General features: G+C 48.5%; 1 protein-coding gene across 5 annotated transcripts; it reads left to right on the top strand.

Moving 5' to 3' along the window:
- Window positions 1-1,418: 1,418 nt before the first annotated feature.
- Window positions 1,419-26,373, top strand: INPP1 (inositol polyphosphate-1-phosphatase). 5 transcript variants are annotated; one of them, XM_072741156.1, is made up of 6 exons: window positions 1,419-1,614; window positions 15,383-15,646; window positions 17,974-18,034; window positions 20,247-20,447; window positions 22,438-22,612; window positions 24,132-26,373. In XM_072741156.1, exons 2-6 carry the CDS (start codon window positions 15,443-15,445, stop codon window positions 24,691-24,693), a joined length of 1,203 nt encoding a protein of 400 aa, XP_072597257.1. In that variant the 5' UTR covers window positions 1,419-1,614; window positions 15,383-15,442; the 3' UTR covers window positions 24,694-26,373. The 5 variants fall into 5 exon arrangements, with proteins under 5 accessions (XP_072597257.1, XP_072597255.1, XP_072597256.1 ...); XM_072741154.1 differs by lacking the exon at window positions 1,419-1,614 and adding an exon at window positions 2,697-2,836; XM_072741155.1 differs by lacking the exon at window positions 1,419-1,614 and adding an exon at window positions 10,524-10,628.
- The last annotated feature ends 1,582 nt before the right edge of the window (window positions 26,374-27,955 follow it).

Below are 27,955 nucleotides of genomic sequence, written 5' to 3'. Positions count from 1 at the left end.
TATTTATTTATTCATGAGAGACCTAGAGAGAGAGGCAGAGACACAGGCAGAGGGAGAAGCAGGCTCCCTGCAGGGAACCCGACGCGGGACTCGATCCTGGGACCCCGGGGTCACGTTCTGGGCTGGAGGCAGAGCTAAACTGCTGAGCCCCCTGGGGCTGCCCAAGATCCCTGTTTTAAAAACTGTTGTGCTCCTATGTATATTGCAATTTTTTGATAGATTTTACTTGTTTTTAATGTTATGAGTGTTTTTAATGAAAGAAATGAAAAATTCTATAGCCAAGTCTGTCTGTCACTTTTCCTTTGTAATTTTGCCCTTTGTTCCAAGGTTACTTTCAGATTAAAAGCAATGTGGTTATATTTTCTCTTTGAACTCTTAAGACTTTTCTTTAAGACTTTATTTATTTGAGATAGAGAGAGCAGGAGAGTGCTGGAGCGCTTGGGCCTACACAGGCAGTGGAGGGCCCTGGGGAAGAGCCCATGTGGGGTTCCATCCCCAACCAGAGACCCTGACCGAAGCCCAGCGCAGACCCTCAACCACTGACCCGACTATGCCGCTCAGGAGCCCCTAACTTTTAAGACTTCTAAAAAATTCAAATCTTTTAATCTTTCTCAAATTTAACATCTGAGAAAGGCTTTTAAAGCATGAGTAGGTAATAGGATGGGAGTCCTGAAGTCATATGGCTGGGTTCAAATTTGGCCTTACCACGTGCCACACGTTTAAACGAACGGCCTAACTTCTTAAAGTCTTCTTGTTCTATATTAGGGAGATGACAGTAAGGCCCGCAGGGTGCCCGCGAGAAGGAGCAGCTGTAAACCTGGGGCATCGGCAGAGGGCCCTTGGCTGTGACTACCGGGCTGGAGTCCTCGACCAAGGGACCCGAGCTCTCTAACCTAGAGACCGCAGGAGGAAATGGGAGCAGAGAGAGGCAGTCTGGGACATGTAAGGTTCTTTTTTTTTTTTTTTTAATAAAGATTTTATTTAGTTGAGAAAGAGAGAAAACAGGGAGAGTGAGAGGGGGAAGCAAAGGCCCGCTGGGCAGGGAGCCGAGGCGGCTCCATCCCCGGACCCCGACCCTGACCCGGGGCGTCCCAGGGGCTGCGCGAGTTCAGCCCCTCCTCCCTCCCCCCTGCACGGGGGTCGTGCCCGGCCTCCTGCTGCGGTGCTTGCTCCTGCTCGGGACCGGCGGGGCGGCCGCGCGGACAGGCCGGGAAGGTACAGCGAAGAAGCCGCACAGCTCCCCCACGTCCCGCCACGGAGGGGGTGACAGGTGCACGGCCGCGGGGTCCCCGCGCTGCAGGCGGAGGGCCCGGACCAGGGGGGCGCAGGGCGCTCGCAGACCTCCACTCCTCTCCCGACCCAGACGCCGCCTGTGGGGGACACTGGGCGCCACAGCCCAGAGGGTGTTAGAGACCCGCGGCCCCCCACGTGACCCCGCCGCGGGCTGGAACCGCGACCAGCGCACCCGACGCTTCTGCCCGCGGGACAAGACCCGGGCCACCGGCTGGAAGTCTTCACGGCCGCGGGGTCGCCCGCAGGCCCTTAGTCCCCAGAGGGTGACGACGGGGGACCCTCGAGACTACGTCGGGCGGCCACACGGCCGCGGAGGAGGGGGTAGGAGGAGGGGGTGGGGGTGGGGGGAGTAGGGAGGAAGGGGGAGGGGGAGAGGAGGAAGGGGTGGGAGAGAGGAGGGGTGGGGGGAGAGGGGAGGGTAAGAGAGGGTGGGTTAGGAGGAGGTAGGAGGGGAGGGGGTGTTAGGAGGAGGTAGGGGGAGTTAGGAGGGGTAGGGGGTGGAAGGGTAGGGGGTTTAGGAGAGGGTAGGAGGGAGTAGAGGGGGGTTAGGAGGGGGTAGGAGGGGGTGGAAGGGGGTAGGGGGGTTAAGAGGGGTTAGGGTTAGGGTTAGGAGTGGGGGAGGAGGGGGTTGGGGGGAGGGGGTGTTAGGAGGAGGTAGGGGGAGTTAGGAGGGGTAGGAGGTGGAAGGGTAGGGGGGTTAGGAGAGGTAGGAGAGAGTAGAGGGGGGTTAGGAGGGGGTAGGAGGGGGTGGAAGGGGGTAGGGGGGTTAGGAGGGGTTAGGGTTAGGGTTAGGAGTGGGGGAGGAGGGGGTTGGGGGGAGGAGGCCCAGGAGGCCCCGGAGGCCCAGGACCTTGGCTGCCCGGCGCTCCGCCCCCAGGCAGCACCTGTGACGTCGCGGACGCCGGCCCCGCGTGGGTGCCCTGGCCTGGCCGCCCGGGAGCAGCCGAGGGGGGTACGGCCAGGGCCGAGCGGCCGGGAGCGCGACCGCCGCCGGGGTCGCCTTGCCCTTGGGCCGCCTCCGCGGAGCCCCCGCCACCCCTCCCGCCGCATCCTCCACCTCCACCTCCTCCCCCTCCCCCGCCCCTTCCGCTTCTGGAGGGAAAGGCCGCGGCCTCCCCGGCGCCGCATCCCGGCCGGGCGCGCAGGAGGGCTCCCTCCTTCCGCGGCCTCCACCCCTTCCCGCCGCAACCCCCTGCCCCGTGGCCTGCCCCCTGCCCTCCCTGCGGCCTGCCCCCTCCCCCCGGAGCCCCTCTGCCCGTCCCCCCGCCCCGCTCCGCGGCCTCCCCTCGCTCCCCGCTCCCCTCCCGAGGCCTCCCCCTCCCCGCGGCCTCCCTGACTCCCCTCCTCGAGGCTTCCCCTCCCAGCCCCCTCCCCTCTCCTCCCTGCCTCCCCGCCCCGCGGCCTCCCCCCTCCCTGCGGCCTCCCCCCTCCCCTCCCGAAGCCTCGGCCTCCCTGACTCCCCTCCCCGAGGCCTCCCCTCCCCTCGGCTCGGGGGCCCCCCCGGGCTGCGCAGGCGGCAGGTGCGCCGCGGCCCGCGGAGCAGGTGAGTGAGGGCGGGGAGCTCGAGGCCCGGGGCCCCCGCGCGGCGGGACGGACCCGACGGGAGCGGAGGGGGAGGGTCGGCGGGAGGCGGCCCAGCGCGCGGCTCGGCCCCGGGAGACGCCGCGGGACCTGCGGGCGGGCGGGGTGGCCTGCGGGGCGGCGGGCACCCCTGCGGGCCGGGCCGGCGGGGGGGGGGGGGGGGGGGAGGGCTTCCTGCGAGCCCTGACGTTGAGGCCCGACAGGTCGGTCAGGATCCGCCCGCCACGCCTCCTGATGAAAATAAGCCACTCAACTACTACGGTGACCTCATTCTTGACCTTAAAAATAGAGAACATAAAGAAAAAAATAAAGGCAATGGCAGAGTTCGTTTTTCAGTGCATTTGTCTGGATTCTAATGTAGGGGCTACTTTACTTTTAAGCTTTTGTGGATTTTTATGCTACCCTTGAAGTTAGATCTTGGTCACAAAGAGGATTTTATGTAAGTTAACACTTTTTTGCACAGAATAAGCTACCATTTCTTTTCATGCTTTTGGACCACACCACCGTGTGGTTGGGAATTGCAGCCTGGGCTTGCTGTTGGATGTGCAACATCTCATTATAGACTTAAATGGTAACTATGCTTGTGGTAGTCCTGTAAAAAATAATGTCTTCTTGGACAGAGAAGAACCGTGAAGCAAAAGTTATAACGCTATTCATTATACATGTATTTCTCCTTTTATTGCTGTCTCTGATAACAATTAGGAAATGCCTTGTTCTATTTCATCTTGTAGATAAATTGTGTAAAAGATAATTATGTTACATAAAATGATTAATAAAAACAAGTTATCTTCTTCATTTATTAAAGGTAAGGATGGTATATATGAGCTTTTCTGGATGTGTGTCCTTCACAAATGTCCTGGTTAAAATATTTTAAATCTTGTCATGAAGCTAAGAAAACTCTGTAGATTGACGTTTTTGTTTGTTTTAGAGTTTAGAAATCAAAGCAGAGTTGACAGCATTTTCTTTCCCATCTCTTATGATTAGTGTAGTGTTTCCCAAATTTGCCTAATTTAAAAAATTACCTCAGGCAGTGAGTACACTGGGGAGCGAGCGACAAAAGTGGTTTTAAAATATTCTGGGTTGAAAAAAAAAAAAAAAAGATTCTGGGTTGCAACTTGGGACTTCCTGAATCAGAATCTCTAAAGTTAGGAGATGATACGTCAAATAGGTCAAAATGATAAAATTAAAAAAAAAAAAAAAAGGCAAGGTTGGGAAACACCTGGTGGGAAACAACTTGCTGGAATGAATAGCTGACATAATCTCTCTCATCCCTGTACATAGCTTCCATTTAAGCTATGGTTTTACTAATATGATGATGTCACCCATTTAAGAAATCTGAAACTTTTATATCCTTTTGTAGTCAAGCCTCCTGGTGATTGACCTAACAAACATTTTTGCATGTTCAGTCTCTTTTTATGTGGAATGCAGTGTTAATTCAAGTCATCTAGTGTTATAGGAACATTTCATTAATGGGCTTTTAATGCCGATTCCTGTGACTCCTAAACCATAGCAAAATACTGGGCTATACCTTTCATGTAACAGATTTATTTTCTACCCCTTTTGTGTTCCTAACTAGAGAAAATAAGCGTGTAAATTTTAATTATTTATAGCTTTTATTAAAATGACCTAACCCCATCCAAAAAAGAAAAAAAAAGAGTTGGGCATAAAATTTGGTCAGTTATATATAAAACGAACTAACAAAATAGAGCATTGAACATCTATAAAAGAATTTAAGATGAATTACTATGAGCATTGAACATCTATAAAAGAATTTAAGATGAATTACTATGATGGGAAGTATGAGAGTTTCCTTTTCTTCTCTCTCCATTCCTTTTCTCTATTTCTCTTGTTTTGTTTTTTTGAGGGGTGGAGAGGGTTTTTTGCTGGCTTGTTTTTATTTTTAATCATCTAAATATTTAAAACCTCCTAACTTAATTATCCAAGTTTAAATTAATGTGAATATTTGCTAACCTTACCAATAGATCCTTAAACTTGTCCTTTTCTTTACAGAATGATGATGGTGGGTTTCCTGCAATGCTAATGAGAGTTCTAGTTAATAGCAAAGGAGTTAAATTTAAATGACCAAAAGAAACTGGTCTTTTAATATTGCTTAAGGAGGACTTAATTTAGTTACAGGGATGTCATAATTTTTCGTTATCAGTTGCTTTTTAAATAGGATCTGATCTTCCAAATTCTAGAAAACTTCTCAGGGTTTTTTTTTTTCTTCCCCTGGGAATTTGCAAGAATTACATACAATCACATATAATCCCAGTTTGATCTGGGAATAAGACAGGTCTGTTTTAAAAATATGGCTGATGGTAAGCATCATTAATAGCAAAGGATGGGGGAGGTAGAAATAAAGAATCAGGTCAAGAAGATAACCAGCTTAGACAGAAGCAGGATTAGCAAGAATGCAAGAGAATTTAGTATATTTACATATTGTTCTAATGAACCATTTATGTCTTTATTAATTTGAGCTTTTCAAGTAAAAGGACTATATTTTCTTATATATATATTGTTTATTTATTTATTATGAGAGACACACAGAGAGAGGCAGAGACACAGGCAGAGAGAGAGAAGCAGGCTTCCTGCGGGAAGCCCTATTAAGGAATCGATCCCAGGACCCCAGGATCACGACCTGAGCCGAAGCCAGGCACCCAAAAGAACTGTATTTTATTTGTGTTCCTTTAAAGGCAAATGTTACATTCAATATTGGGTATTGATTTATTCAACATTAGTAAATATCTGTTAAAATATTTACTTGACTCTACAAAGTGAAAGTTATCTGTTAAAATATTCACTTGCCTCTACAAAGTGAAAGTAGAATGACAGATATGCTACTAAATCCAGTCAGCAAAAAAATGATACATAACATGATCTATGATGTTTGTTTTCCTACTATAACATTCAGAGAATATATTTTGGTCATGTTATTTATTATTACAGTAATAAAAACCATCTTCTAAAAAGGTCTGTAAAGAACTCTTTTGAATTGTCTAACAGTTATAACCTGAAGATTTGCATAATGAATAATCTCTTACAAATTAATTTTGGTGGAAGAAAATCTTTTTAAACATGTTTATCAGCAGCTCCTGTGACTTAGTGGTTTAGCGCCGCCTTTAGCCCGGGGCGTGATCCTGGAGACCTGGGATCGAGTCCCACGTCGGGCTCCCTGCATGGAGCCTGCTTCTCCCTCTGCCTGTGTCTCTGCCTCTGTGTGTGTGTGTGTGTGTGTGTGTTTCTCATAAATAAATAAATTCTTTGTAAAAAAGAAAAATTAAAAAAAAAAGATTTAAACATGTTTATCTCCAATGGAATGAAAATCAAACAATTAACTAACAGAACTACCCCTGTGCGTCATTAGGAGATAGAAAAAAAAAAAAAACTGTATCCTGTTCTCAAGGAATTTATAGCCCATTAGAGAATAATGGTGCTCCATGGGCTGGCTTGGATGAGGGCTTAGGTCCTCCTCATAATGTTCATTAACCCCTCCATCCACACCCTGACCACTATATATGAACATATAATCTAAGTATTAAAAACCAATGTGATTCCTGGAAAAAAATCAACTTTTTTTTAAATTACTTATTCATGATAGTCATAGAGAGAGGAGAGAGAGGCAGAGACACAGGAGGAGGGAGAAGCAGGCTCCATGCCGGGAGCCCGACACAGGACTTGATCCCAGGACTCCAGGATCGTGCCCTGGGCCAAAGGCAGGTGCCAATCCGCTGAGCCACCCAGGGATCCCCCCAAAAATCGACTTTAAGACAAATAGCCTAGTGCCCTTTCAACCTAATTTTCATGCCCCTCCCCCAGTCTCATTTTTTCCAGTCAATCAACAAGTATTTATTATGTCCTCGTTAGGTAGATGATAAATATCAACAGGTTTTAAATGTGCATTTTTCAAATCTATAATTTCAATTTTTACTCTCTAAAAATTGTAGTAAATATATATATAGAAACAAAATTTACTATTATAACCATTTTCAAGTGTATAATTCACTGGCGTTAAGTACATTCCCACTGCTATGGAACCATCACCACTATCATTTCCAGAACCCTCTCCCTATACCAAATTGGTAGTCTGGACCCATTAAACAATAACTCCCTATTCTCTCCCTCCAGCCTCAGTAAGCACCATTCTACTTTCTGTCTCTACAAATTTGACCTTTTTGGGTACCTCACATAAGTGGAATCATACAATACTTGTTCTTTTGTGTCGGCTTAGTTCACTTAGCATAATGTTTCCAAAGTTCATCCATGTCATAGAAAGTACCAGAATTTCATTCCTTTTTAAGGCTGGATAGTATTCGGCAACTTCTTTTATTTGGAAAACAGATACAAAAAAAAAAAAAAAAAGAAAAAAACAGGGAAGTTTTGAACTGGAACAGACCATAGACATCATCTCCTTCAAGCTCTGTGTCCCTCCAAGGGAAACAAGACCCGGACAGCTTAAGTCATGAGGCCAAGGTCTCACACCTGGTTGGTTCAAGGCAAAGCCTAGCCTAGGAACTAGCTCTCCTGCGGCCTAACCCGAAGCCCTACTACCCACCCACAAAGCCCGCGCAGACAAAAAAAGGCAAATGTTAAGTGAGCTGGTGCGAAAGTAAGTGTTGCAGGTGTTCAGAAAGACAGAGAAGATGATTGCAAAATGTTACCTGTGAAGGAAAACATCAAAAGGGACTTGAAGATTAGTAAGACTAGATTCTGATGAACAATTATCAAAACTATAATCTGCTATGGGAAGAGTCTTTCTACAAGCCAGATATCTTGTGTCTTTTCTTTCTGCCTTGAATTATACGTTACATTCGTATTCTTTTAAAAAAATTGTATTCTTTCCTATAGCTAAGACGGTTATACTGAATCTGCTTCTGTTTGTCATCTTCTATGGAATTTGTGACACCACGGTTGTTCTAAACACATCCTTGAGCGCATAAAAGTTGAAACATATGAAAACTATCCTCAGCAGCCATCCCCACCCTCTCCCCTCGCACTCGGGCCCAGGCCCGGGGGAGGCCGCCCGGCCCCAGCACCCCGGCTCCCGGCCTGGGCGGGCAGGAGGCCCGGGGGCACCCGCTGGGGCCTTCTCTGAGCGAGCCCAGCTGTGCTCTGCACGTCCCAAACTGAAGCAACGCGCATCGGGGCCCAGCAGCCGAGGCATAGCTCGCGCGAATCAGAACCCGGGCCAGGCTGTCCATGTAGGTAGTTTTCATATGTTTCAACTACACGTTGCCCCCACGGAGGGCACGCCCCTGCCTGTCTCTCTCTCTGTCTTTCTGTCTGTCTCTGTGTGTCTCTCTCTGTCTCTGTCTGTTTCTGTGTGTGTGTCTCTCTGTCTGTCACTGTCTCTCTGTGTCTCTCCACACACACACTTTTAAAACTGCTCCTCGTTGAACTAGAAACAGAGCAGCACGCAAGTCCCAGGCACACCGCTCGAGGGGTCTACAGAGGCCCTGCGGCGGCTGCACCCAGACCCAGGGCTACCGGCCCGTCGGGTCCCCGCCGACAGCCCCTCCTCTCCTGCAGGCCGGGCCTCCACTGTGACTTCCGACATCCTAAGTCAGCATCGCCTGTTCTCAGACTTCAAGTAAATCGCCCGCTACATGGTCTGTGGCTGACATCTTTCCCTCAACAGCCTGTTTCTGTGACATGTGGCCACGTTGTCGCCTACAGCGATTCATCCATTCTCACTGCTGCATAGTAGGGTCTTTTTTTCTTTTTTTTTTTTTTTTAAGATTTATCTATTTATTCATGAGAGACACACAGAGAGAGAGAGAGAGAGGCAGGGACCCAGGCCTAGGGAGAAGCAGGCTCCATGAGGGAGCCCAACGCGGGCCTCGATCCCGGGACCCCGGGTCACGCCCTGGGCAGAAGGAGACGCTCAGCCGCTGAGCCCCCGGGGGTCCCCATTCTGCACCTCTTAATGGATTCTGAGAAATGTTTGATAATCAAATACCTGAAAGGTGAACAAGGCTCATCCACTGGAAAGATAATTTAGTTCCCAGTGAGTTAAAAGGCAGTATTTAAACAGCCACCAGTGCTTCTGACATAGTCCCCCGCCTAGGTGACCAGGTGGGCAGGTGAAAGAGCCAGGTGGCACCCGTGAGGCTACTGTTAGCAGGTTGCACGTTAGCCCTGGCTGGTGCTCCAGCTGGGCCGGTTGAGCCCCCAGCAGAGTCCGTGTGGGCCCAGGCCTGTTCCTGCACTCCTGCTGGGTGGCCACCTGTCCTCAGGCCAGTACCATGGAGGGGGAGCGAAGTCACGACTGCTCTGTGACGGCGGTGTGTGCCACGTGAAGCCGCGGCTGGCCCCTGGCTGGCCCACTAGAGACCCTCGGGCATTGGCGCCCCCTTGAGAGGCCACCGGCTGCCTCCCCGTGGGACACCCAGGCGACCCGTGAAGCCTGGCCTCCTTCCCCGTGGCCGGGACCGTCAGGCTCGGCTGCCACATGGCAGCTCCAAATTGTCCATCATCAGAGGATGAAAACCTGGGTTCAGGACGTGGGTGGGGGTGGAGGGAGTCCTCGAACGGCGAAAAGCTGCAGACACCGTGGATTACCCGCAGGAGGAAATGATGTCGACGGAAATGCTTTGACCTTCTTGCTCATTTAGGCGGGCAGTCCTGTCCGTTGAGGGCCCTCATTGTGTGGCCGCTGTGACCGCGACCCGTGAAGCAGGCCGGCTCGTGGCACCGCCAGGCTCGGCACAGAGCGGCCGCGCCCAGCCTGGGATCCTCACGGACCCCGAGGCCCCCCAACCCGGCCAGGCCGTCCCCCGGGAGCCAGGTCTCCAGCCAGACCCAGGCAGTCAGACCGGCCTGCAAAGGAAGCTTGTTGTGGGTCACCCCGGGACTGCGAGTAGCTCCCAGCCTTCGGGGTTCGTGGCCTAGCGGCCTTGCAGACGAGGTTTCGGCGGCCCCCCGGGTCGCCAGCCTCCTAACTTCTCAACCAAGGACGCGTGCCTGTGGTTTCCATGAAGCCGCGTAAAAGCCACCACTGTCCTGGGCTCCCGGCGTGCAGAGCCCTGTGCTGGTTCTTTTCCCGAAATCTCTTATTTGATCGTCACTAGTTTCTGGCAACTTGCGGATTATATTCCTGTTACAGAGGAGGGAGGCTCAGAAGGGGTAAGTAAATCACCTGGCGCCACACAGCTGTCCATGACGAGGAGGCCACGTGTGTCCCCAAGGCCTGGGTCTTTCCTATTATACTACGCGTCACGTCCAAAATATGTGCATATTATTCAAATGTGATTTTTCAAACACTGGTGGTTTGCTGAAATTATCAGAATGTTTAGAAATTAAATGGAGTTTGGTCTGTGTAGAGACGTTTGGGCTTCCAGGAACAGTCTTAAGAGCATTTTTTTTCCCCCACTTCAATTTATTCACCATTTCTCCAACTGGAGATGAAAAACACCACGAAAATCTAAAGAGACTGTTTCTGACGTTGCGATGCACGTCTGTTAATGCACCTTTGGTTTGAGATGATGACGAATGTAACCTCTTTAAACCCATTCTGATGAAATATGCCTTGAAATGTGCTGTCCCCGAGTAAGGCTGATGAGTGCTAATCCCAGGTTCACTGCATCATTAATGACTTGGCTATTTTTTTAAAAAAGATTTATTTATTTATTTATGATAGACACAGAGAGAGAGAGAGAGGCAGAGACACAGGCAGAGGGAGAAGCAGGCTCCATGCCAGGAGCCCGACGCGGGACTCGATCCCAAGACTCCAGGATTGCGCCCTGGGCCGAAGGCAGGTACTAAACTGCTGAGCCACCCAGGTTAAAGTGAATGGCCAAAAACAAAAACAAAAAATAAATAAATAAACTGAATGGCCCCTAATAGGGAGATTGACCCACAGAACTAAATTTATTGGCCATATGAATGGGGAAGAGACTGCTACTCCATTTTTACTGTTTGGCCAGAAAACAAAAGACAAAGGAATAGACTTTGTTGATATCTGCTAAGATTACCAAGGTCTTTCTTTCAGGAGCGGTGTCGGGGGTAAGCTCCAGTCCCCCCACATCTGTGTATTAAGGCCCTAACCCCCAGTGCCCCGTACTGTGATTTTATTTGGAGACTGGGCCTTCAAGGAGGTGATTAGGGTTAACGAGGCCATATAGGTGAGCCCTAATCCAATCTGACTGGTGTCTTCATAAAAAGAGGGAGAGACACCAGGGATGCTCTGCACAGAGGAAAAGCTGGGTGAGGACTCGGAAGGAGGTGGTATCTGCGTGTCCAGGGGAGAGGCTTCAGGAGAAACCACGCCTGCGGACACCTCACTCTTAGAACTTCAGAACTGTGAGAAAAATAAACTGCTGCTGTTAAACCCCCCAGGCGGTGGTATTTTGTCTCAGCAGCCGCAGCAAAGTAATCCAAGAGGAGTTAGATGCGAGGCCTGAGCTAGGCCCTTCCCCGATGCCAAAGCCGCCAGTTAAGGACTAAGAAGGATGTGATGGGTGGGATTTTACTCTCCAGCAAAGATGATTTATATGGAGGACCAGCTGGGAAAAAGGACTTTCTAGGAGTAGAAAGGAAGTCAAATGCCAGGTGGTGATTTTATTTTATTTTATTTTATTTTATTTTATTTTATTTTATTTTATTTTATTTTATATTTTATTTTATTTTATTTTATTTTATTTTATTTTATTTTATTTTATTTTATTTTATTTTCAGGTGGTGATTTTAATAGTCAAACTAGTGACTACTATCAGCTAGGTGTGTTTCTCTACTTTTTTTGCCCTATAACGCACCTATTTAAAAAAAAAAGATTTTATTTATTTATTCATAGAGACACAGAAAGAGAGAGAGAGAGGCAGAAACACAGGCAGAGGGAGAAACAGGCTCCACATGGGGAGCCTGACATGGGACTCGATCCCGGGTCCTCAGGATCACACCCCAGGCTGCAGATGGCGCTAAACTGCTGCACTACCAGGGCTGCCCTATAACGCACCTTTTAATAATATGTTTATGATGATTTACCCAATAATTACTCCTCCCCTGAGTTAGCAGCTAAGATTTTATGAAAGAATTTTATTGGCTAGAGTGCTGGCTTACAGTGAGGGCTTCTTCTGGTTTCTGGGGACTTGAATCTTGTCCCGGCCGCTTCCTAGCTGTGTGATTTGGGGCTGCTTAACCTCCCATGCCTCCGTTTCTTCATCTGGAAGGTAGAGATCGTAGTACCTTCCTCATAAAGTTGTGCTAAAGTTAAACGAATAATACACATAAAGTGCTTAGAAGGATCCCTGGCATACGGCAAGCACTGAGTACAGGCCAGCTATTGTCTTAACTTGGGCCTGTCTCTGCACATGGACGACTGTCAGAACTACGGCACCTACACGGTGCCCCAAGGTATCCGCCACCACGGGCCAGCTCCTGTGGACCGGCCACGCACGGTGCCAAAGAAGAATCGGGGCCTGGAGAACGGTAGCTGTTCCACCGCAGTGCTTAGTGCCATCTGGGAGGCTGACAGAAGGACAGATCCCGGGCCCCGCCCCGCAGAGTCTGACTCAGCCAAGGTGGGATGCAGCCCAGGAGTCTATGTGATCCAGGTGGCTCCCGGGTCAACTATGAAGAAATACTAATCAAAGAGAATTTCTTCTATATTCAAAGATATTAAATTTATGGTAAATGTCCTAACTTCCTAATCACAAGTCTATATAATATATTTCACTTAAAGTATTTGAAATGGGGCAGCCCCAGTGGCTCAGTGGTTTAGCGCTGCCTGCAGCCCAGGGCCTGATCCTGAAGACCCAGGATTGAGTCCCACATCGGGCTCCCTGCATGGGGCCTGCTTCTCCCTCTGCCTGTGTCTCCGCCTCTCTCTGTCTCTGTCTCTCATGAATAAATAAGTAAAATCTTAAAAAAAAAAATAAAGTATTTGAAATGTTTCAGTAAAACTAACTTAGGTCAAAAAATGAATATGTAAATTTGCTTTTTAAAAAATCATGTAAGTGTGGGGCACCCAGGTGGCTCAGTCAGTTAAGCATCCGAGTCTTGATTTTTGGCTCAGGTCATGATCTCAGCACCATGAGATTGAGCCCCATGTTGGGCTCCGTGGTCCGCGTAGAGTCTGCTTGAGTCTCTCTCTCTCTCTCCCTCTCTCTCTCTAAAATAAATCTTTTTTAAAAAATCATCTGAAAGATAATTTTTACAAGTGTTAGAGTCATTGACAAATCTGAAGAAACTTGCCATTGAACATAGATCTCAGGTTCTCCACAGGCAAGTTGAGTACTTTGAGTTGAGTCATTCTGGGTGAGGATGACTTGACCTGCGCACCCCTCAGGGTTGTGGTCTTCATGAACTGAGGGGAGCACAAAAGGAGGGAGGCATGTGAAAGCAGCTTCTGGAGAAGCCGGTAGAATGGGGGTTCTACTTGTACGGAGGAAATGGTCCCTTCAGCCAGAAAGTAGCAGCCTACTTGCACAGGTCAATCAGAACGTTTTGCATGTAGATCATGAGAGCTGTGAGAGATTTTTTGTTTGTTTGTTTGTTTTTTTAGGGAGCTAGGACCCTGAAGAAAGGCAAATAGTGCTGGGTTCTCGAGGATGGCTGGAGAGAGCTTCGTCCCAAGCTGAACCTGGGCATTCAGCCTGGAGCCTAATGAAATATGCTAGTGTTTCCCGGGGTCAGAATAGTGATTAAGGTCGGACTCCAGGATAACTTTGGAACTGAAAAGCCTGATTATTGGGTTATGATGAATTCCTAAAATCTGTACACCTGTTACCCTCAGGACTGAAGTTTGTAGCTGATACTTCTTTCCTACTGGTCAAGTAGCTGTGCCCAGGTTGTGGGAGAATATGGTCCTTATTGAGGAAATACAGGTCAAGCTCAAAGGGGAGAGATCGAGACCTCTGGGGCAGCGACACAGAAACCCCTCGGCACTAAGCTGGCGAGCGTCCTGTGTGAGGGAAGGGCTGGTGCTGTTTCCTGGGGTTTGCAGTCTGCGTGAGTAGCTCGCCTCAGTGTTCTGAGGGCATCGCAGGCAAAATTTCCTGGTCCTGCAACAGGGCAGTGGTGTGATATTTCTTTAAAACAAAACCAAAACTGCTTTTAACAAAGTTGAGGAAAATAGAGAATACTGATATTCTTTATCCAGAAAGCTCTCAAACTAGACCGTTTAAAATCTTCATGCTGCTTTTCAGGATACTAGTGGTTCACTGATTATTTTCTCTTCCCTTATAATAGAATCACTTAGAACATTTACTAAGAAATCAAATTTGTCTAAGTTACTGAATTTATACTCCTGGGGCATGTGTACCCCAACATGTTTATGTGTACATCTTATGTATATTATCTATAATTTATACCATATACGTGTCATTATTTCTTTTTGGTATTGTAAATATTAATCCTTCTTTTGCAGAAATATTTTAACCCAACCCAACTCTTTCTGTTTTTTTTTTTTTTTTTTTTTTTTTTTTAAGACAAATTAAGGCAAATGGAATTACTGGTTAAAGGTAGTGACATCTCTAGGGATCTCGATACATTTTTCTCAAACGCCTTCTGGAATCCCACTTGTCTGCATGCCTAAGAGCAGAGTATCCATACCTGTTTCACCATACTTGCAAGAATGAATGCTAACTTACAACAGCTTGGTCTACCTAATAGTAAAGGAAGATGTCTCATTTTTATTCACTTTCCTTTTACTGGTGTTGAAGGTGGATATGGTTTCACATGGTGTTTGACCCATAATCTTAAGAAAATAGCTTTTTGGGGGAGCAAACCTAAGACAAAGCAACTATGACCATTCCCAGTTAACCCCGTGACACTGATAGCTTTGTTGCATTGGTCCTCAGTCTTGTAGAGTCTATTAAGGAACTTTTGTTTTCTTTTTTTAAGAAGGTGAGTGTTGATTATGGTCATAGAGAGCCTGAGCGTGTGTGTAGGACTGACTCAGGGCCCTGCCGCTTAGTCTTGTGTAAGCCTGAAGAAGTTACCTCCTCCCTCCAGGCTTCAGGTCCCTTGACCATAAGACGAGGCTGACAGCCCTCCCGGTAATTCTCATGATGACACCGTGTACCAGGCTTGGTGAGGCTTCCGGGGAAAGGTAGCTACAGTACTTGTGAAAGCTGCCCCCAAACTGACAGGATAAATCCTCCTCCACTGCTCTCCTGTTCCCCAATATGGTGAAAGAAAGTGCTACTTCCAGGGCCACTGAGCCTGAGCCACCACTCCAAGGTCACGACAAGACTTAGGCTTTCCTTCCAACCCTGTGGTTTTGTATCTGCCTGCCTGTCGCTCTAGGGATTAATAATGTAGATGTTCAAAGCCTTTCTTTCACTGAGCATTCAGTTTTTTGCATAATGGATTTTTGAGACTCAGAGTATTTTTTGGAAGCATTTAAAAAATAAGTTTCAGATTTTAGATGCCATGTGGTCTTCCACACTGGGATGTGCGTGGGCCACACTAGCCCGGCTGACCCCGCCGACCCCGGCGGGTGATGTAGTAGGCCGCACGCCCCGACGTCGGCCCTGAACTGCTTTCTCTCCCATGTTCCTGGGCTTCCCAGCTGCCGGCCCAGGCCAGGCCCCATTCCGCCAGCGGCTGAGCTGCAGAGCCAGGTTCCGAAATGTCAGCCGTCCTGCGGGAGCTGCTCCGCGTCTCGGAGAAGGCTGCCAACATCGCCCGGGCCTGCAGGCAGCAGGAGGCCCTCTTCCAGCTCCTGATAGAAGAAAAGAAAGACGGAGAAAAGAACAAGAAGTTTGCCGTTGATTTCAAGACGCTGGCTGATGTCCTCGTACAGGAAGTCATAAAACAGAACATGGAGAACAAGGTAGGGAAGGTCACAGCCAAGGTAATCACAAAATCCTCACCCTGTGGTTTTTCCCAATACATAGCCTGCCTTTTTCTTTTCCTTCCCTACCTCAGAACACTAGCACCCAGGACTCTAATATAAACAGCTTGGGATTTCCCCTCCTGTTTTGACTATAAAATGACTAAAATGTTCATTGCAGAAAAAAATTAAAAAATAGAAAAGCATATAAGGCAAAAAAGAAATCACAGTTCTGACAGCTAAAGAGAAACATTTGGATATGGAGCTTTTTATTTATTAATGCGTTTCTTTTTAATAAATAATACACATTCTCTGGAAAAATAAGCAAAAATAAGAATCCTTAATCCTACCATGAGAGAACCACAGCTATGGTTTACTAAATATTGTCAGAACATTTTCCTTCAATGTGTATTTGTGTGCCTGGCACATAGAATTTATCTCAGTAGCAATGAGAACATACTATTTTATTGACTTCTTTTTTTTTTTTGATTTGACATATCCTGTCCTGCCTTTTGATATAATCTTTTATCAAATGGTTATCTAATCAGTTATGGGCTTGCACAAGCCTAAAGCCTGAAAATCCCCTTTTATTCTCATAGAAAATCATTGCTTATAACTAACAATGATCATGATTCTAGCTCTCTGAAGCTGGCTGGGAAAAGAAACTATTCATAAGTAGTAATAATAAATAATAACACTAGCAGACACTTATAAGTCCTTACTGTGTGTCAGGCACTTCTAACGGCTCTAAATATATTAATTTATTTAACTATCATAATAATTTTATGAGATAAGAACTATTATTCCAACGGATCAGAAAAAAGAAGCACAGACAGGTTAAGTAATTTGCCCAAGGTTACACAGCAAGTGAGTGGCAGGGCTGGCTTTTGAGCACTGGCTGACTGGCTCCAGAGTTTGCATTCTTTGCAATACTATGTTTGCTTTTGCATGATAATCTAATAATCAAACATTTTTTTTAAGATTTGGGAGGATAGAACTTTATGACAGCACTACAAAATATTAGAATAGTTTCTATTGAAATTCTCAAAATATTTGGAATCATTTAAAGTATATTCTTGACCATAGGCAGGAAGAGAGAGTAAATGACCCCTTGCAATCTCTACAAACTCTACTTTTTCATGCCCTGTAATATCTGGCTCCAGTAAATTATTTTCTTTTTTTTTTTTTTCTGATCAAGTAGTTGGGTACAAGGGATGGTTGAGCAATTATATGGATTAGAAACATATCAACATTAACTTTCATTAGCTAATATTTGCCCCAGAGCATTGTAACAGGCACTTGTTCATTCATAAAATATATGACAGGACTTATGAACAAAGGAATAACATTCACTTTTTGCTAGATGCCTTTGTTTTATGACCCTTACATCCTGTAACCTCAGAAACGGGTGTTTAAGCAGTTGGGAGACCAAGCTGCAGCCGTGCATGAGTGGGCTCATTGGCAGCCCCTGTCGACTTGCGCTGTTCTTTAAAAGAGGAAAAACAAAACAAGAAGTGGTGGGCACTATTAAAATTATTGGCCATCTGCAAATGACTGAATTCAAATATTTAAAGCATTTCCTTGCTTTTGCAGCCTGAGAACATCACGCAGATCATAATAATTCAGCACATAGTTTGAGAAAAATTCTCTTTACTACAGAGAGGATCAGAAGCAAAATGTATGTGAATGCTTCCTGGTCCTACAGAGAGAGAAAAGATTCTTACTTAGCTCCATGGGGTTTTTTTTTTATTATTATTATTCTATGGTGATGTATTAATTATCTGTCAAGAAAATAGTTCTTTTTTTTTTTTTTTTTTTTGCTCTCCTTGCCTGAAGTCCAAGGATACCTCCAACAGGTGCAGCAAACGCCTGAAGATGAAAGCAAACTCTCGTGTTATCCTCTAGTCTTAATTAGTAATGGTCTTGGGTACTTGGGCAGCACTGTTAACTCCATAAGCTAGCACGGTGCTGTTGATGAGCAACGGGTAAAATATCTCCTTTGCAAATATTCTAGTTCTGTGGTTCTTAAATGGAAGGACGAAGTTTCTAAAGTACTGCAGACTCCTACCATGATTTGGACTTCCTGGGGGGGCAGAGGAGCAGGAAAATATTAGAAAGTGAAGTACTAAATCAAGCTGACTTCACTTTTTATACTTGGATTGATTTCTGGAATGATGAATTTCAGATCTAGTTGTGCTATGTAATTTGAAGTGCAAAATGAAAATATGTTAAGAATTAAACATGTACATGGGATTGGGGGGGGGTTCTGTTTTTGTTTTGTCTTTGTTTTGTTTTTTGATTTCTTTGTCATACTCTGAATCATTCAGTTTCCAGGTTTGGGAAAAAAAATTTTGGGAGAAGAATCAAATGAGTTTACTAACGAATTGGGTAAGTATATGAATTTTACTGTATTTTTATGACTTAATCATCATATGGTATTCTAATTTTCAACAACATCATGGAATAAATGAGGGTTTGGGAGCCTTTCATGTAAATAACATATTTGAATCTTAAACTTCATTCAGTACCTGAGAATATCATGCCATTTAAGTTGGAGAATTAACTTGGAATTTTTAGTATCTTGGAATTATTAGTATCTTGGAATTATTTAGCAAGTCTATGTGTATGATTTTAGATATAAGTCTATAGCATTTAAAATAATATTTGATGACCTTTGGGGAAGTTGCATGGCCCTTTGAGAATCTAGCAGAAGTTACAGATGTTCTCAGAAAGATGCACATTACACAGTGGTATGAACAATTTTAGGTCCAAGTTTTAAACCCATTCATGAGCCTCCTGGGAAGCCCAGAGGCCTTGCCTGAGAATCTAGAGCGGCCCTATCTATCTATGAAATACTGTATGCTCTTGAGCAAAGAAAACTTGTTCACCTCATCAGTTCTCTGGTCTCAGAATCTCTGTAAAAGGAGTTGGATTAAATAAAAGTTTCCTTTTAGTACCAAATTTTAAGTCTTCTTTAATTAGTTTCCTGCAGGCCAGATGCTCCATTGATGTACCTCCATGTTCCCTGATGGTAGAGAGGAAAAAAAATCAAAATCTCTGATCCTTTACAGAGACACAAATTATTTTTAGTTTGGGTGTTTTGTTTGTTTAATGGTAGAAGATTAAAATTGTGAACCTTATCATTGATCATGTGGCGAATAGTCAAACATCCAGAGGCACAGTTACAAAGGAAAAACTAAGTTCTGGATTAACGCTGGAAGAGTGTCACCTGCATGGGCTACGTACTAAGATGGGGTCGGTTCTGGGACGCTCAGAGAAATCTCCTGTAAACTTCATAAGGTTAAAAACCACCTAACAAGTGATTAACTAATAAGCAATCCTGTGCCTGAAATCCTGTGTTTGGCTACTACGTCAAAAACAGTTACTTTAACATTTCATTTACCTGGAGCTTTAGGGGCCACAAGAGCTGCCACTTCCCTTTCCTGAGACCTGAGGAGGAGGAGGAGCTTAGCGGGCCTGGGCCAGAGAAATGTGGAGCCTGGGATGGGGAGGTGAGCGCAGGCAGGAGCAGAAGTAGTTTGGTGGGAATTCACTGGAGAATCGTAAGCACAGGAGTAACGAGCTGGGTTTGCTCCTCGATGATCCCAGGACACCTCCTGAGCAGTGCAGGAGCTGGGCCCCAACTCCATGGCCTAGGTGAGAGCCGTGTGGGGTGTTGTTGGGCCCCAACTCCATGGTCTAGTTTGAGTGTCGCTTCACTAAGTACAGCGGAGTGGGTCTTGCTGACCCAGAGTCATCCCCGTTCGGGATCCTACTGTGCTTCTCAGGCCGTAAGGGACACACGCAGCACCCAGGCCTCCGAAACTCGGCTGTGGGCGGGAGCCTGCGTCCCAAGTGTCCGACCCGTGGGTGCTGCGGTCCTGCAGTGGCGTGGGGCCTGGGGGCACCTGTCACATCACCTGCGGCCTGGAATGCCGTGTCTTGTCCTGCTGGCCCTTGGGTCGCTGTCCGTCGGCCTCTGTCCTCCCGTGGGCCACGTGTCCAGGGCTGCAGGGGAGCGTGTGCCGGGGCACCGTGGCCACGTCTGGAGCAGGGGCTCTGCTCGCATCTGCTCCCGGCCACCTCCCGGAGGGGAGCCTTCGCCCGAGTGTCCTGTCACCACAGTTTGCCCCGTGGGAGTGTTCTGGCTGCTGCTGGCCTACCTCCTGGGCACAAGCGTCCTCACCTTCCGTGTGCTGCTCACAGCTCTGTGATCCTCCATCCAAACGGTAACAGGCTGACCGAGTTATATTAAAAGGCAAAAGACAAAAATAAATACTATCAAGGACTCAGGGTCCAGGGGCCCCCAAGCCCCCGTAAGCTGTGCACAAAATTGTGCACGTGTGCCCACGTGGACGGTTTTCGGGAAGATGTTTCTTTGATACTTGGAATCCATCCCTCACGTCACAGGAGGTAGATGAGTGACTCCTGGGCCGCTGTGGCCTCGTGAAGCCACCCGGTGCTTAGCAACCACAGTATGGACATGCTGCCCTCCCCTAATCTAAGGGGCGGCTCTTGCTCCTCCTCACCCTTCTGCTGCTGTTTCCTCCCCTGAAACTCTTGAGATGTAATAATGGCTTTTAGTTTGTCTTTATTCTAGGGGAAAAGATTATCTTGAGGCTGTGTCCGACGGAGGAAGAGACAGTAGAGCTTCTTAGCAAGGTTCTTAATGGGAACAAGCTGGCGTCTGAAGCACTAGCCAAGGTCGTTCATCAGGATGTCACCCTTACGGACCCAACTCTTGATTCGGTAGAGATCAACATTCCTCAGGACATTTTGGGAATCTGGGTGGATCCCATTGGTAAGTACAGGGGAGTGTTTGCTTTGATTTGTTCTTTTTAGAAATCCCTCTGTGGGGTGGGGAGGCTTGGGAAAATAACAGTCGAGAGTGAAGTTGAATTCTCCTAGACGTCTTTAACATCTCAAGGCCCTAAGATGAGTGGTGAAGAGTGGAGGTGTATGTGTGACGGTGTGTTGTTGTGGATTTGTGTGTCAACAGCTCTATAACGTGTGTTGCTGTGTATCTGTCGGTGGGTGTGTACACACGTACATCTATATCAAACTGAATCAAGTCTTCTTTGAAAGATTGCAAGGGCCAAACTGGTAAACAGGACGGAGTCATGAAGTGATAGGAGGGCGATTAGTGTGATGAAGGGAGCACACATGCCATTTAAGGAACACTCTGCTCCAGCGGATTGTTGCCACATGGAAACACAGTCCAGATCTTCCAGTTTTTAAAGAGAAAATAAAATCCAGGTTTTTAAGTGATACCCCCCCGATTTTGAAGCAGTGACCACTAATTCAATTAAGAGCCAAACCTTCGTCCGGGCCTACAAGGGGATCAGGACCAATCGCGACTCCCTGGCAGCTTGCGGCCTCTTACAGCTTCCTACTCTCTTGTCCACGGGGCTGTAGCGCCGCAGCCTCTGGCCCCACGTTTCTGGTCTATTCGGCGAGGCTGTCAGTGCAAGGCCCTGCCTGCCGGCTTGCGTCTCTCCTTTGCTTCATGCCCACTTGCCAAGCAGGCTGTGCCAGCCCAGGTGGGGCCGCCCCAGCAGATGCCCCTTGGCCCCGCCAGCTTCCGTTTTGCACGTGAGCTGGTATGACGTCATAAAAATGCCTCTAATAACCAGGGAATTATAGGACATTCACTCAGTGGATTACATCTGCAGACTAAGCATCTTTCCCAAAATCTTTTGTAACTCGATGGCAGATTAGCATTAGTTGAGGATTCTGAGGGAGAGGGCTCTCCCATTTCTTGGCTCTATCCTAAACGGATTCTGCGAGCCAGCTCTGTGGGTCCTGTGCACCTGCCCGCATAAGGGGGTGCCGACTTACTAGATGCTGGCCGGCAGCTGCTGCCCGTGTGTCTCTCAGGGGAAAACCTAGCACCTCGGCTTCTTTTTCACCGGAGCACCATCAATTTCTTCTTTTTTGTGCCACATTTTGTGTCTCTTTCCTTCCTCGGCTCGGGAGACCAAAAAAAGAAAGGTGATTCCACCCCTGAGAGACTTCTGGAAGATTTTCCCATCTATCCATCCATATTATACTTGTCTTCTGAGTAAGAGGAGCTCTAAAGAATCCCACCAGTTATCCTGAGTCATTAGCTTTTCAGTGCTTTTGACCTGTGATGGATATTTGAGTGCTTATCACATGCCAGGTGCCATGCTAGGGACCACAGGAACTATAAATGCATCCTCTCCCTTCAAGAATTCCCGTAGGGTTGGGGAAAATGGAACACAGGCATCTTAAAAATGGAAGTACAAGAGATCCAAAAACAATTCAATGCAAGTGACACCCAGAGGTAAAACTTGATTGCTCCTGCAGTCTGTTCAGGCCGCTAAACGAAATACCACGGACAAGGTAGCTCAGAAACAACAGAAACTTATTTTCAAGGTTCTGAAGGCTGCAAAGTCCAAGATCAAGGTGCTGGCATGGTAAGATGGAGGCTCGCTCCCGGCTTCAGAGCTGGCACCGCGTCCTTACATGGCACAAGGGACTAGGGCTGTCTCGGGATCCCCTTTTATAAGGCACCAATTGCATTAATGAGGGTTGCACCCTTATGACTTACTAATACCATCCCCCTTTTGGGGGTTAGAATTTGGGGAGGACACATGAGAACCACAGCAGCTGCCACATTAGTAAAAGACAAATTATACAGGACAGAGTGTATAGCCGTACCTGTCATTATTTTATTTTTTTATTTTTTATTTTTTTCATTATTTTATTTTGTCTTTACCTTTCAAATAATCATTGCCTGAGTCCAACCAAATATGCTTCATTTTTTTCAGATTCCACTTATCAGTATATAAAAGGTTCTACTGATATTAAATCCAACGAAGGAATCTTCCCCAGCGGGCTTCAGTGTGTCACGATTTTAATTGGTGTCTATGACCTACACACAGGGGTACCCCTAATGGGAGTCATCAATCAACCTTTCGTATCACAAGACCTAAACACCCTCAGGTAAAAAGATGAACATTTCTGGCATATTGTGGTTTGGGGGAACTTACAACCTCAGTTTTGCTTATTGTTGAGATTATCACTTGACATCACCACGACTTGATACACTGAGGAGTTCCTACTAAAGTCTGCAGGTGTGAATTAAAATTCTATTTTCAGTCTTAGATTAAAGATAATTTTAGTGAGGGCTAGGTGCATGCTGCCAGTAACTCGTAACGGGAAGTCTATCTTGGAGACGTAGTCGTCTTGCATTTGAAATACAGCGATCCCGTTCCCTGTCCCCTGTCATTCAAAACCAGATTGATAGAACGGTGGTAACGCTGTCTTTTACTACCTTTGGAATGAGGTAGATGCTATCACTATGTGGCCAAGTCACGCATTTATGTAATTTTAGAAGAAATTCAAAACAAATATGAAAATTTTCCAATGAAAAGATGAGTAGGTTTGGCGAAGATTAGACGGTGACTGTGGGGTGCTCCCCCTCCTGCCCGGGCGTGAACCGCACACTGGGCATGGAGGTGGCAAGGCTGCTCATCCCCTCTGCTCCGTGGCCCACACTTTGGTTGACTCCGGGGCAAGGTAGGGTCCAAGTGGAAGCCAGCAGCTATTTTCTGTTGGTTTCAGTTTCGAAATAGGCCCTATTTTTCCATGTGAATGACTACACCTTCTTGAACTTGAGTTGCTTCAGGCAACTAAGATTTGTTCTTTAGGGAACATAAACTGCACCTGTGCAATTTTGCCCTTTTTTTCTCTACCCTGCCTTCTTGCAAACTGAAAGTGTATCCCCTGTTATCTTTAAAGAATTCTTAAGAAATTAAGAATTGGGACTCACTGCAGACATAATTATGGCCTAGAAATGATTGGCAGGGTAGTCACTGGGGAGCGGGGCTTCTGGAGCTGACGTGCGGATTCCACCACTGAGTGACACACTCACGGTTGTGGTCTCTAAGGCCCGACCCCTGCCTCTGTAAGTAGAGGAATCTGCAACCCGACCTAACAGAATAGTTAAACATTGAGAAACAAGGGGCCCCTGGGTGGCCCAGTGGTTGAGCGTCTACCTTCGGCCCAGGGCATGACCCCGGGGTCCTGGGATCAGGCTCCCTGCAGGGAGAGCCTGCTTCTCCCTCTGCCCTTCTCTCCGTCTCTTATTGATAAATCAAAAAAAAAAAAAAAAAGAAAGAAAGAAAAAAAAGCAGTAAGCGCACCACAAATCCGGCGTCCCCGTTTCTGGGTGTTTAAGCCAAAGCGGAGCTCGGAAGAGGAAGGTGCTGAGGAAGATCCCGGTGAGGCTGCTAAGGGACCTGCAGGTGGAGGGGAGTGGTTGTGTTCCTGTCTTGTGACCGGCGAGGTGGTGCGTGTCCTGGCGGCCGGGCCCGGGTGCAGGTGCAGGTGAAGGTACAGGTGCAGGCGCAGGCGCAGGCGCAGGCGCAGGCGCAGGCGCAGGTGCAGGTGCAGATGCAGGCCCTGGGCCCGTCGGGAGCCGTGGGGACGCGCGTGCACTCTGTCCTGCTCTGTCCCGCAGGTGGCGAGGACGCTGCTACTGGGGCCTTTCCTACCTGGGGACCAACGTTCACTCCCTGCAGTGCGCCGGGCCCGCGGGGAGCAGCGGGGAGCCCCAGGCGGCGGGAGGCTCGGGCCCCGAGGCAGGGCAGCCACGCGGGCTCTCCGCTGTCATCAGCACCAGCGAGGCGGCCACCGTGAAGGCCGCTGTGGGCCGCGTGTGCGGGGAGCGCGTGTTCCCCGCGGCCGGCGCGGGCTACAAGGGCCTGTGCGTGGTGCAGGGCCTGGCCGACATCTACATCTTCTCGGAGGACACCACCTTCAAATGGGACTGCTGCGCGGCGCACGCCATCCTGCGGGCCATGGGCGGCGGCGTGGCGGACCTGCAGGGCTGCCTGCGGGCCGGGCCGGGTGCGGGCCTGGAGCCGCCGCAGCTGCGCTACCACACGGCTAACCGGGGCGCTGCGGGCGCCGAGCGCTGGGCCAACAAGGGCGGGCTGCTGGCCTACCGCTCCAGGGAGCGGCTGGATGCCTTCCTCGGCCTGCTCATCCCCAGCCTCGCGGCCATGGGCACCCCCACCTAACGGGCTGCGACCCCCTAGGACCTAACGGGCCGCAACCCCCCCGGGACCTAACAGGCTGCGACTCCCCCTGGGACCTAATGGGCCATGACCCCGCCTGGGACCTAATGGGGCACGACACCCTGGGACCTAACGGCCGCGACCCCGCAGGGACCTAACGGGCACGACCCCCGCACCTAACGGGCCGCAACCCCTGCACCTAATGGGCCGCGATTACCCTGGGACCTAACAGGCCGCAACCCCCTTGGGACCTAACCGGCGCGACCCCCCCACCTAACAGGCGTGACCCCCGCACCTAATGGGCCACGACCCTCCTGGGATCTAATGGGCTGCGACCCCCGCACCTAACGAGCCGCAACCCACACCCCCCGGGACTTAATAGGCCGTGACCCCCACACCTAACGGGCTGCAACCCCCACCCCCGGGACTTAACGGGTTGCGACCCCCCCGGGACCTAACGGGCCGCGACGCATCCCCCGGGACTTAATGGGCTGCAACCCCTGCATCTAACAGGCCATGACCCCCCTGAGACCTAACGGGCCATGACCCACACCCGGGACTTAATGGGCTGCGACCCCCTGGGACCTAGCGGGCCACGACCCCCCTGGGACCTAACGGGCCATGACCCACCCCCGGGACCTAATGGGCCGCGACCCCCGCACCTAACAGGCCACAACCTCCACACCTAACAGGCTGCTCCCCTCCCCGCACCTAGTGGGCCATGCCCCCCACCCCACGGTGACACCCACGGGCTGCTACACCCCAGCCGGCTCGGCACTCGGCCCGTGGCCCGCAGCCCTGGCTGCTCACCCCGAGGCCTCCACGGGGACATTGGGCCAGCTACTCAGAGACCTCCGTGAGCCATCGAGCCAACACAGCCCTGCTCAGTGATGCCCCTCCAAGGACGCGGCCCTGCTCCACGATGCCCCTCCAAGGACGCAGCCCTGCTCGGTGGCGGCCTTCCAAGGACCTGTCCCTGCTCCGCGGTGCCCCTCCAAGGGCCCAGCCCTGCCCCGCAGCCTCAGGTGGCCCGTACCCCTGCCGGGGTGCCGCGGCCAGAGTCCTCTGTCCTGTTGTCTTCAGCAGCCCCGGTGAGGCCCGGGCTTTGCTGGGAGGGGTCCAAACCTCAGCCCTGGGGTCTCTCCGCCCGGCCCTCTGGGGGCGAGAGGCACTTCGGCAGCGTCTCCCAGGGGTCTGTAAGGACTGTCGAACCGACTACGCTTAAAACCACCACTGTGCTTGGTGATTGGCTGCTGGCGCCCGAGCTCCATATTCTTACCACTTACGTCATCTTAAAGGTGGATTTAAAGAAAACTGAATTCATTCTTCACACATCACATTAAAAACAAAAGCCCAGAAACGGGTCCTGCTCTCTGATATGTGCCAGAACGGAGAGAACTAGCATACGGTTTAAGAGGGAGGCCAGGGGGCTCAGTGGTGGAGCGTCTGCCTTGGGCTCAGGGCGTGATCCCGGGGCCCTGGGTCGAGTCCCCATCGGGGTCCCCACAGGGAGCCTGCTTCTCCCTCTGCCTGGGTCTCTGCCTCTCTCTGTTTCTGTGTCTCATGAATAAATAAATAAAATCTTTAAAAATAAAAAGAATATGGTTTAAGAAAAAGCATTTATTGTCCACATGAACATTTTCAGAGCATGTAAATTATCAATAAAATGCAGTGAAAACAGTCCTCTTCAATGTGGTCCAAACAAGCAGTTTATCAATGTATGAGATAAGAAAAGCTAAGATAGGAAGTAATGTCCATTCTGGTAACATCTGCCATACACACTCCTCGCCAGCCTGCAGGAAAGCTGAGGCACTTCCTTAAGCATGTGTCTGAGGACAGGCCTGCTCTTTGTCTTGCACAAACTACACCCATGGGAGAATGACCTTACTGATTTCTTTAGAAGAAAAAAACTTAAAAATACTTGCAAAGCAATCTGAGGACATATTCTGAATTTTAAACCTTTCCCTTTATTTTTTAACGATTGTCTCATACATTATTTTTTTAAGACTCACCTTTATGAGGATACCTGGCTGGCTTGGTCGGTGGGGGATATGACTCTTGATCTTGAGGTTGTAAGTTTGAGCCCCACGCCAGGTCTAGAGATGACTTGAAAAAATAAAGTCTTCAAAAAAAGAAAAGACTCCTCTTTAGGAACCCTTTCCAAAGCCTTTAATTCTTTATTTTCAAAATCACATTCCATCATTTTATGTGTAACTAATCTATTTCAAGTATGATCAGAATATACAGTTTTGATTTTTTTTTTTTTTTTATTATAGTCACAGACAGAGAGAGAGAGAGGCAGAGACACAGGCAGAGGGAGAAGCAGGCTCCATGCACCGGGAGCCTGACGTGGGACTCGATCCCGGGTCTCCAGGATCACGCCCTGGGCCAAAGGCAGGTGCCAAACCGCTGTGCCACCCAGGGATCCCCAGAATATACAGTTTTGGAAAGGAGTCCACAAGACTTGGCAAACATACAACTCCCCTGACAGGGATGGGACAGAGGGGGTGGGGGTAGTGATAGAGGGGATGTGCCAGAGTAGCCCGTTGGCCATGAGGGTCAGTGTCTGATGCATGAGCCAGCATGTTTTACAGGAGACAGGGGAGAGCTCAATCTGCCAGCCCTGGATGGAGGTTGGTAAAAAGCTTCTGCTGCACAGCGGTGAGAGCAATCTCTGGGAAGCCAAGTTGCTTTTCCTCCACTATAGCATTGTTTCGATAGTGGGGCCAGACTGAGAGAGCTCCCAGCAGCTGGAATCTGAGGGAACCTGGCCACCTCTCTCTACGGTGAAAGCTAAGCCCTTTCAACTGGGTGGGGATCAGTACTGGAGATTCAGTGCTGTGTAGATGCGTCTGCCTTGAGCCAAGTATCTCAGCGAGCACAGAGTTCCATGCCAGGCTGGCCTACCAACCTCCTCCCTTCCAATGAGCCCAGCTATGCCCATGGAGCCTTCGGTGTGTTAGGACAGCTTGCTGCAGGGGCAAGCTCATCATGCAGTTAGACTGATATACCAAGTCCTAGAGCAGAGAAGGAGGCAAAATAATGACAAGCCAGAGAGAGGTAATGTATTCTTAACCTTGGGATACAAGAAGAGTTCCATTACAGTGAGAATTTGGTAGCTTTGATGTTATTTCTCCCCCAGGATAAATATTTCTATCAATTTATCATACTAATCTATCACAAGCAAGGTCCTACATGTGAGAAGTTGTTTTTCAAAAATAAATTCTAATAGATTATAATTTCATTATCCAGATTATTTGGAGAA

The sequence above is a fragment of the Vulpes vulpes genome, chromosome 16, assembly GCF_048418805.1.
Source record: "Vulpes vulpes isolate BD-2025 chromosome 16, VulVul3, whole genome shotgun sequence".
NCBI classification, from domain to species: domain Eukaryota; kingdom Metazoa; phylum Chordata; class Mammalia; order Carnivora; family Canidae; genus Vulpes; species Vulpes vulpes.
Note: the sequence above shows the minus strand (reverse complement) of the source record. Positions and strands in the feature narration are given on the sequence as shown.